Genomic DNA, 10793 nt, shown 5'->3' with positions numbered 1-10793 from the left:
CCGCCCGCTGGCGGCGGCAGGCGGGCGGTGGGCGGCCGCCCCGGCCCCGCCCGCCTCACCTGGGGCAGGTGAGCGGCTCCGCGGGGCCGCCCCGGCAGCGGCGCTGAGGAGAGCGGCGGGGCTGGGGCTGAGGCTGAGGTGTCCCGGGCGGGCAGGAGTGAGTATCCCGGGGGGTCCCGGTGTCAGGGGGCTGCTGACACTGGGGTTGGTCTGACAGCCCCGGAGGAGGTGGATTCGCCCTGTAGCCTCCTCGGTAGAGGGGTTCGGGAAGCGCCTGGTGCGGTGTTGTTCCTGCTGGGCTGGTGGTGGAGCACAAAGGCACGGCTGGAAAGCCTCCAGTCCTGTGAGGAGCTGCTGAGGGAATTGGGGTTGTTTAGTCTGGAGGAGAGGAAGCTCAGGGGAGACCTTAGTGCTCTCTACAGCTACCTGAAAGGAAGGTGTGGGGAGCTGGGCGTTGGCCTCTTCTCACGGACAACCAGTGATAGGACTAGAGGGAACGGCTGCAAGTTGCACCAGGGGAGGTTCAGGCTGGAAATGAGGAGACATTTCTGCTCAGAAAGAGCAGTCAGGCATTGGGATGGGTTGTCCAGGGAAGTGGTGGAGTCACTGTCCCTGGGGATGTTCAAGGAAAGGTTGGACGTGGTGCTTAGGGACATGGCTTAGTGGGTGACATTGGTGGCAGGAGGATGGTTGGACCTGATGATCTTGGAGGTGTTTTCCAACCTTAATGATTCTGTTATTCCTCTGAGGGACCCTGAGGCCACAGGGGCTGTGGTATGGCCTCAGGTGCGTTCTCATTGAGGGGAGCAGGGTGAGGAGAGCCAGCCACGTAATTCTTCAGTTTCAGTTGTCTGAAGCCTTTATCCATGCTTTCCATTGAGTGAGGTGTCTGGAGGTGTCAAAATTGGAAAAGAGATACCTCCCGCCTACCTTTCTGTGTGTTTGTGGATTGGGGAAATGTGGGACAGTACATAGAAGTGAGCACTTGAGACTAAATGATCTCTGTGGGTCCTTTCCAACTGAGTTATTCCAAAAACAATTCTGGGCTTCATGTAAAACCCACTGAATGAACACACACCGAGTGTGTACCACGTAGGTGTGCCTAGCTCTGAAGCGTGGCTCTGCATTCCCAGCCCTCACCAGCAGGACAGTCACGGTCTCCACCTGGTCCAGTTAATGCTAACTTCAGACCTTTGAAGTGAGCTGGAACGAAGTTCCCTGTTGTTCTTTGGCTTGTATTGATGTTCCTCACTGCTAGGAGTTACTATCTCTGACATAATCTGTCTATACTTAGCTTTTTAACACATCCTGTACATTGTTTTCAAAGAGCCTGTCGTGCCAGGGCACTATGAAGCATAAGCTCTGTCACTCAGCTGGATAGAAACACTACTGTAAGCAAGACAGTGCAGGAGCTTAGCTAAGCCAGGGCTCTTTGAATGCTTTAGTAATACATGCCAAGCACTTGTCATGTTGTTTTGTTTGCTTTTTAAAGCCATTCTTTATTCCTTGCTTCTTGTGTGATTATTGTAGAAACTATTCATATTTATTGTGGGAATTAATAACTTGTTATTGATCTGTGTGCCTAGGGATATGTATGGGAAGAGGAAATGAGGGACAGAATGATGCCCATAGTTTTTCTGATAAAAGCGCCTTCCACAAGAAGTAGCAGGAGTCTGTATTTTGTTAAGGTGCCCAAATACATATTTTTCTCATAGGTTACTACTGTAGCATATGGGACTATTGGGCACATGGGAGTTGCAGTCGGCCACATTTTTGTTCTCTCTGTGCTTCTGTCCCCGGTGAGAAGAACAGGATGGGTTTAAGGGTTTTGTTCTCAAAAGCACAGCTTTGTTTTAGTTAAAGCTTTGTTGTATACTTGCTTTTCTCCTTGGATTGCCTGGAAGCTTATTCTTTGTGATTAAAATAGAGTTAGCCAACCAAAGCTGGGATTCAGGGATGGGGGTAAGGGGAAAATCCCAATCAAAATTTAACATGGCATACCGAGTCTTGTATTTAACATGAGAGACGGGCAGAACTGAATTCCTAGCTCTGGTTTAGCTTTGGTCGTGCTACTTGTTTTGCTTGGTGGGCAGCACCCCAACCCCTTTGGTACTGACTGTTTACACATCAAACATATTACAATCAGTGTATGTGAAGACTTGCCAACAGGGCTTCAGCTAGACAGTTTCCTAAGGCTTGGGTGGCTTGGTGGTTAGGCATGGTGGCGTGTTTTGCACAAAAGCCTGCAATTCTTGTATTACAAATTCTTGGAAGAGTTCTCTTTTCAGCCTCAGGCAGCCTTCAAGGTAGCTGTCTTTGGTGCTTGTTGTAGAGCATCCCAGTGCTGTTTTCTGACTGTCTTTGTACAAATCGAATGCCAATCATTTCTTTGTCATCTGAAAGCTGCTGCTTATCATGTCCTGGTCTGCTTCACCCTCATTTGATGGTGGTAGAATTATTTTACTTATGTATTGCTGACAACTAAATTCATGTTATTTTTAACGCTTTAGGTGGAACACAGTTCTTCTTCTGGTCTTTCTCAACACCTGATCCTTGTGGAAATTCTCACATTAAAGGCTTGACTTGGTGTTGCAATGCTCGTAACAGTGTCTAGCTTTAGTGGCTAGATTGATATTTCTTTGTTGGTGCTAAGTTTGAGCAAATATTATGTGTTCAGTCACTCTAAGAAGGGTGTCTTGTGTACCAACTTGAGTTGGAACAGGTATTGGCAGATTATTTATTAGCCTAACATCAATCCTGAATGATAATATTGAGATATACGACTGTGGATCCAGATGAGTTATAGAAGAGAATCTGCATAAACTCTATACTATGTAGGTGCCGTGCATTTTCTTAATGTTTCAATGACTTACCTGTTTAGGTGACATTGTCTCATATTTCATGTCTAAGCATTTAGCCTGTTAAAACCACATTATAAAACACACACTCCTCTAGTAGTTCTGTTCTCCTGAGGTGAGAAATCATCCTTGTAATAGACCTAGTAGTGAAGACATTTGGCATACTGACTTGTGATTTTTTTTGCCTTCATTTTCCCTCTTATATTTTTAACTGCTTGCCTTAATCAAATATTTGAAATATTTAAATCTTTATTTTCTTTTTAAAATGGTACTTTTTTTTTTTTTTGTGACCATTGTGCATCTCAGAAGTAAAAACTTAAGTCTAATGTAACCAGTCATCGTTTTTCTGCTTATTCACTTTTAGTACTACTCTGAATACTACCTGGCAGCTCACAAAGCTTTTGTATTGATTATATTTACTGGTAACAGCTTATTCAAATGTAGCGACAGCTGTATTCCTTGTGAGAGAATAATACATTTAGTTTGTTGGTTTAGGTTGGATATTAGGAAGAACTTCTTTACTGAGAGGGTTGTGAGGCATTGGAATGGGCTGCCCAGGGAAGTGGTGGAGTCACCATCCGTGGAGGTCTTCAAAAGACATTTAGATGTAGAGCGTACGGATATGGTTTAGTAGAGGACTTGTTAGTGTTAGGTCAGAGGTTGGACTTGGTGATCTTGAAGGTCTCTTCCAAACCAGATGGTTCTGTGTATTTTGATTTCTTCCCCATACCCTTTTCATTTATCCAAGCGTAGTGCCAAGCCTACAGCTCAGTTGTAAAACTCTGAATTTAGGATTTTTGCATTCTTGCCATTGCTAAATGTTATGGGGATTTCTGAAGATTTCTAGCTATGGGCGTTCTTCTGCTGTACCTCCCACGGGGTTGAAGAGATATCTTAAGTGCTTTTCAAAACAAATCACCTGATTCACCTGTGCCTCAGGTATTTCATGTATCACTCAGTGACTATTCATGTGTCACAATTCCTGACAAATAAGGAGGCATTGCCTCATTGAAGCATCTTGCATATACGAAGTAAACACATTTTTCTTTAAAGCCTCTTGTTCAGCTATGTCACTATGATAATAACCATATATAATCTGTCTCACATCACAGATCTGGTTCATCCTCCTATGAGATGAGAGGGGATTAGGGATGCTCCAAACTGACTTTGGTACCAAAACTGCTGGTAACTAAACTCGTCAAAAGCTTTTGATAATGTGGGTGGCTGTGTATTATAGGTGTTTGGGTTTGACTGTTGTTTTTTCTTTTTGCTTGTTTTCATATTTCTTGACTCTTCTCAAGGAAATAGTTTGAAGTTGAATTGATGACTGATAACATACGAAGTGGTACATTTTATGTTTGGATTAGTGAAGTCCTTTCCTCTTGGAGAAAAGTAATAAAAAAAAAAATACACACACAGTGAAACCATGGGTGTGATTTTTGTGTGCATGCTTTTTTAGCATGAACAAAGTGGAGATTTTATAGGGAGAAAAAAAAAAAAAGCTCCTGTGCTCTAGGAGTGCACGCGTAACTGATAGCCAAGCCTGAAAAGGCAGATTGTCAGCACCAGTATCTCTGACCAACAAACTTGTATTCTTTTGGCCATGATGATATTAACATAACTAGCATATAAATACTTTTACCACGTTTCATACCAGTTTATTCAGCTAGCCTGTGCAGAGGCTAAGCTTATTGTTGGACATGTTCTTGTATGCAATTACTGCATTTCCAATACATCTTGCCTTGCTTTCGGAGAGGTCATTGGCTAATGTCTTCTTTCGTATCAAGGGGGAAAGGAAAGTATTAAACACATAGTACAAAACACCTTAGGGTTGCAAAGGCACACATTGGCTTTCCAGTCTTAGGGCGGCTCTGCAAGTCTGTGTAGTTCCTGCCAATGTACTGGTGCTTTAGTAAAGTATCCTTTACTATAGGATTAGTAAATAGGCTTTGCTGTGCAGGGGGCCTGTTTTCTACCTTTCAGCTTTGTTTCCATCACCTTACATGATGTCTTCTGTCGTCTTCTGTCTCCCTTACTGTTCTCTAAATGCCTCTGACAGAATTATACAACATACACAATTAGCATGAACCTCGCTGTCAGTGGCTGCTACTTTCTCATTCCCTCAGTCACTTTCTCAGATTCCTTCTGCCACACCGGTAGTGCCTCCCGGCAGGATGATGCAAGTTCTGAAGCGTTCCTCTTTCATGTGCCTTGGATTCTCGCAAGGAGACAACCTCTGCCTCTTGCTGTTGGCTCCAAAACCAGGAGCATGGAGCTCAGGCTCTGACTGCTGGAGCCTGGTGGGTCCCAACTAAAGGTGGTAGCTGTTGCTTTATTTTATTTCATCCTTTTGATCCAGGTTGTTTTTCAGCTTCTACCACCACCTCCTTGGACTCTGCAGATCTTTTCTTGACTCTTGATCTGGGCTTCTTTGCTGTGAGCCATTGGCTTTCAGTACTGAAAGCAGTAAGCGGAGGGAGACTGACAGAGATCCATTTAGTAGTCTGCCCATTAATATGTGCTTCTTGGCCACTGCTCTAAATCCACCTCACTTCTTCTTGGGTTAGACAAAATGCTTGCAGTGCATGTCTTGCATGTTGCTTTGTTACCAGATGAATCCCAAGGCTGGAGTTAGCTACCACAGTACCACAATATTACATGTTAGTGAAACCAAAATGACATTCATCTCCCTAATTGTAATGCTGAGTTGAAATGTCTTGTTTAGGCTCTTCTCCAACACTGCTCTGTCTTGCTTTTCAGGTTTCTCCTTCCCCTACAATGTCTGCCTTAAACCTTTCTTGACTTGTTGTCATGTTTATGAATACTCTTAATCATTCTTTGTTCATACTTGCTTTTTGGGGCTGATGCTATTGCTCTAACCATGGGCATTTTGCAAATCAGCTGTATTTTAATTTATTCTTGTGCTGTTTCTGAACTGTCCAGTGAAGTGAAAGTAAAGACGAAATTACTGCATGAGACTTGTGCCATTATTTTTAATTGTTCTAGTAACGAAAAACTAAAAATTACTTCTGCCATAATACTTCAAAGCTCATACATACATGGATGACTTTGGTATGAAGTCTGCATGTAGGTTTTGTCTATACTTATCGTCAGTCTCCTTTGAAACTACTTCTTGATGTTCAGGTTCTTACAGTGCCACCCAGCTTTATTTCATCTGTTCATATTCAGCAGAATTTTGATTATAACAGAATTAGTTCTAGCTTTTAAGTAAAAAGGCTTTATTTATTCTTTATTACACCTTGCTCAGATAATTTCACCAAATGTTCAGCCAACACATTATTACTGTTAGTCAGAATGTAAATTAGAGGCTGACGCACTTGCCTCATCAGCTTACAAATTAAGCAGTTAATCAATTTTGGTGTGATATTCCCCCATGGGGCTTTGTGTTGCTGATTCACATATGCTCAATATCTTCTCCCTTCAACAACAAGCAGCAGTGTAAATGAAGCTTGCTCCCAGTTGAGTATTTGCTGGTCACGGCATTCCAAATCCGTCACTCAGTGTATCCTCCTGATAGACATTATTGCCTCATTGCTTCTCGTTACCTCTTTCCTGAGCACCGGTTGAATACCAAACAGACAATTACATATGCATACTTAAAAGCTAATAGTGAAGACAGTGGTACAGGATTATTCCTTACGTTACTGGAGGGATAAACCGAACGTGGAGCTTCTGCTTGCTCCTAAATATTTCATACAGTATTTGTATTAAAGAGCAGATATTTCTATAACTTCCATAGTTCAACAAATTACGATGATGTTTACGTAGGTTTTAAGAGAAGATTTTTACTGTTCAAATCATAATGTAACCTTGAGAAGGACAGATTGGTATGTGAACAGAAATTTTAACTATTTTTCACATCACAGAAATCCCTGTTATGGCTTTGACTATTTATTAAATTAAATATTGACAGCAATTAAAATAGGAGCAAAAATCTTGATTTTTTTTTTTTCCTTAACCTTCCATATAGATTCTAGTCATTTCATTGTATTTTGGGGCAAGCACAAATATTTTGTAGTGCAAAAGCTTCCATGTACTTTTTATAAACTAGTAAATAACTAGCTTTGGATTGTCCTTTACATACTTGTGCGACTGTTTTTCCACTTTTTTAATGGCAAATGCTTAATGTTCTTTGGCTTTGGACAAATTTTCATGAAACTGATACATTTATAATCTGACAGTGAAGACTTATCCACGCTATATATCTAGCCATGAAATGCTCTATTTGTTGATTATTATTGTCAGTTTCCTTATTTAATCTTGAATTCTGCCAATAAAATCTTGTCTGTGGCAGAGCCTGAGAAGGAAAGCCAGTTCTCCTTCCTTCAGCGATAAAAGATCAGATTTCTTTGACTATGGCATTGCAGCCTGGTGCAAGCAATCTTATAAAAATGGGAGTCCAGCCAGGCTTCATCAAGCATGATATTATCCATAATTAAGGTCAGGGTGTGAGTTTGTGGATTGGTTGGTTGTGTTTTGTTGCTTAAAAAGCAAACATTTTTTCGTTGTTTCCTTGAGACCCCCTGTAGGCATCCTGCCAGTTCCTTAGTATCTGCATAATGTTATGGAAGTAAGGAAACAGTGGTGGTTCTGGTGATTTTTGAGGATGGGAATTAAGCCTGTGTATGGCTGGCTGAGGAATCTCTTTCCATCTTCTCTATTCCCTGGCAATAGAGGAACCCTACAATATTTCACACAAAAAATACCCCTTTAGAGAAACAGGAGCAGAAATCCACAATTTTCAGTTTGCTCAGGCAATATTTTTCAGTCCAAATCTTGCATCTGGAAGTAAAATGTTTATCTGCACTACTCCAGTGTGATCCTAGATAAAACACCAGGATAAAAATAACCCAGGTCAGAAAATGACGGAGACCGCCTAGGGATCTTGTGAAATGTTCAGTGTAAAGATTGGAAGTAGTTGCTTTGATATCCCCCCTCCTGCCCCACAGATGTGACCACAATAAGATTTTGAAACTGATTCTTTATTCGGAGTTGAAGAGACAGTGAGGTGGTAGCAGTATTGCTTTTGCTGGCTCATGAAGATCAGCTTTAAATTGTCTTCAATTAAGCAGTAACACTTGTGTGCATATAAACACACACATGCTTTTTCTGGTAGCCATAAGGTCTTTCTGAAGCAGTTCTGAATCCGAAAATGTGTGTGGAAAAGGTGTTTTTTTTTTTTGTTTTTTTTTTTTGTTTTTTTAACGTATCTCTTGTTTGCAGACTTACAGATCTGAAAACTTTATTGTCAGTAGACAGACCTGGGGAGGGGATTGAAGAGAGGTTTCTCTACTGATGTGCTTGAAGTAAGAGCCTTTTTTGACCCGTTTGAAACTAAGAACCATCAGATTGGAGATGTTCCTCCAAAATCTGAGGTTGGCCAAAGAGAAGCAAGGTGGAGAGAGGAGGAAATGCATGTGAAGATAAAGAATAGTAAAGAAGCACAGAGGTATATTTTATTTCTCTGTAATCTAGAAGCTAATGCTTGGTTTTGCTCGGTAATGTTTTTCACCTCCAATTGTCAGTGTGCACACCTGTTATTTTCATAAAGTCTTGATGACTTTGTTAGGAGTTTGGCATGGCCAGGCATGCAACTGTCCCATTTACCAGAGTTAAAGTAAGTCATGTCTTCCATTTAATTCATTTTTCTTTTAATCTTACTGAACCGTACCATGAAGTTTGTATCTGGGGAAGATTGCATGAGTAACCCTTTCCAAAATCAAGACCTCTCGACTCGCAAAACACAGTAAGTGAAAGCCTGCATACTGAAGCATTCACCTGATTATGCAATGGCATGCACTGTGTTGCAATGTTACTTATGAAGTGTAAGTTATAGCAAGCTGAAAGTGTTACTCATGCCTTCTTGGGAAGACTGGTGTTGCAAGATGTTTGTCATGATCGACATTTTGTATGCTTTCTACATACAAAATCGAAAATATTGTTTCGTTCTTACAACATGCTGGTAATGTTTTCCCTCTGACCTTGAAAATATGATGTTAAGTACAAGCAACAGAAGTAATGGAGACATTTGCTCTAATCTAGTTTGTTCATCTACCAAAAGCAATTAGCCTTTAATATTTCGCTTGAGCTGCACTGTCCTCTCTTGCTGGGGTCCATGCAGCCAGTCTCCAGCCAGGTGAACCAAGGAAGAGACACCTTCTGAACTCCTGCAAGCCAGCTTTCAATTTTAGGGCAGTAACAGCCTGGGAAAACTGCATGTGCCAACAGCTTTTCTGAAAGTCATGAGCTCTTAGTGCTTTACCTTCTCCAGTCTCCACACTTGGAGACCTGGCCATCATCTGAACTTTCTGAACACAAACAGAAGGGATCGGGAGGTGGAGTTCACGTCTTCTATTGGTTATAACAGCCCAATGTGCTCTTGCATTCCATGCATCTTTCCTTATTTTCTCAGAGATCAATACTTTTGCACAACCTTGTGATGACTTCTGTCACTTCAAACTCTCCAGTGTTGTGTTTTTACCAAAGCCAAGCATTGCTACAAGCTTTCATAGGGTAGTTCAGAGTCTCAGCTGTCAAAATCTCTCTTGCTCTGGGAGTGTCCTTTCTTGACTGCAGAACATAGTAGAGGATATACTTCACTGAAAAGTAGATGTGTAACTCCAGTTCTGGTCAGAAGAGTCAGGAGAGAAACTCTGCTAGCTTGCCCTAGGTGCTTCACTTAGTCTGAGCTGACTTGCTCCTCGAGCTTCATTGACTTCCTCTCAAAATATATTTAGCCTTCACTTTCATGGCTTTAGGTGGGAACATTGCCCAGAATGAGGAGGTAAATGAATGTTCAGGGAACACTAATTACAAAAACTAGGCCACTTTTGACTGCAAGTTACTTCTCTATGCATGAAGTCTTTTCCATGCTTTTTCAAACTGAGAAACAGTGGGACTCTTACTGGAATACTGTGACTAGCTCTTTTCAGAGACAGAGCCTGATGCTATGTGGACCTTTGATCTGACAATTTATGTGCTTACTACTGGGACAATTTGTTGCTGATAAACTTGCAATTGGTGGGTGTTATTTCCAGACAAGAATACAAGATTTTAAGTGAGAGTTTTGAGGGTTTTTAGTAAATGTAACAGTCAAGACTGACTCATATATATATTTTAATCTGCTTTAAGGCCTCTCTTTGCAGTTTTACAGGTGAAATGTTACTATTCATACATAAAATGATATTTATAATGTTGCATAATATTAATTGATTCTGCTTAGTAGTCACTTTTCCCATAGAGTTACGCTGATTTATTTTGTTATCCTGAACTGATCATAGATATGCTTCTTTCATTCATGTTTTACAGTGAATAATCCTATACCTTCCAACTTGAAGTCAGAAGCTAAAAAAGCAGCTAAAATATTACGAGAATTTACAGAAATAACTTCCAGAAATGGACCTGATAAAATCATACCTCGTGAGTAAAGAAACACGTTTTAATTCAACTAAAGCCTCTAATTCTCACCTGTGTTGAAATCGATCTCTTTTTACCAATGTCCTCTGTTTCCACTGACTTTAACTTGTGAAGGAATGAAGAACTGGGCCATTAAAACTTCTGCAGAAAGTTTTGGAAAGTAAAGGGGTTCAATTTGCTGGGTTCTAGGCAGATATTGCTTATTGAGAAAAATATTTTGCATGTTTATAGCCATAGGGTATCCACAGAGGAAGGCTTCTTTCTGGGGTGGAGTGTCTGGTGATCACCCTGTGAATGTCTGTTCATAAGGAGAACCTTGAACAGTAGCAGTAGTTTTTGAATATCTGTGTTTATCAGAATTACCTAGATGAAAGGAAGTTGCAGGAAAGAACAGGGTGCATTTCTCCTTTGATACCGATTAAGCACCATTATTTGTTGCTGTCCTCTTTATTTCTGCCGTGGTTATTCTGTTTCTTCTAGTGCCTTCCTTCACCAGGT

The 10793-nt window shown here is 41.1% G+C and overlaps 1 protein-coding gene across 2 annotated transcripts in view; it reads left to right on the top strand.

The window, feature by feature from the left end:
* Window positions 1-10: 10 nt before the first annotated feature.
* Window positions 11-10793, top strand: part of SH3YL1 (SH3 and SYLF domain containing 1) — a 43647-nt gene continuing 32864 nt past the window's right edge. Inside the window, exons 1-2 of one of the 2 annotated variants that reach the window (XM_027455152.3) lie at window positions 11-157; window positions 10188-10298. In XM_027455152.3, coding sequence (XP_027310953.1) covers window position 157; window positions 10188-10298 — 112 coding nt within the window. In that variant the 5' untranslated portion in view covers window positions 11-156. The remainder of the gene's footprint in view (window positions 158-10187; window positions 10299-10793) is intronic. The other variant, XM_027455153.3, reaches the window with a different exon arrangement.

Source organism: Anas platyrhynchos, chromosome 3, assembly GCF_047663525.1.
Source record: "Anas platyrhynchos isolate ZD024472 breed Pekin duck chromosome 3, IASCAAS_PekinDuck_T2T, whole genome shotgun sequence".
NCBI classification, from domain to species: domain Eukaryota; kingdom Metazoa; phylum Chordata; class Aves; order Anseriformes; family Anatidae; genus Anas; species Anas platyrhynchos.
This window is presented reverse-complemented; position numbering and strand designations above follow the sequence as displayed.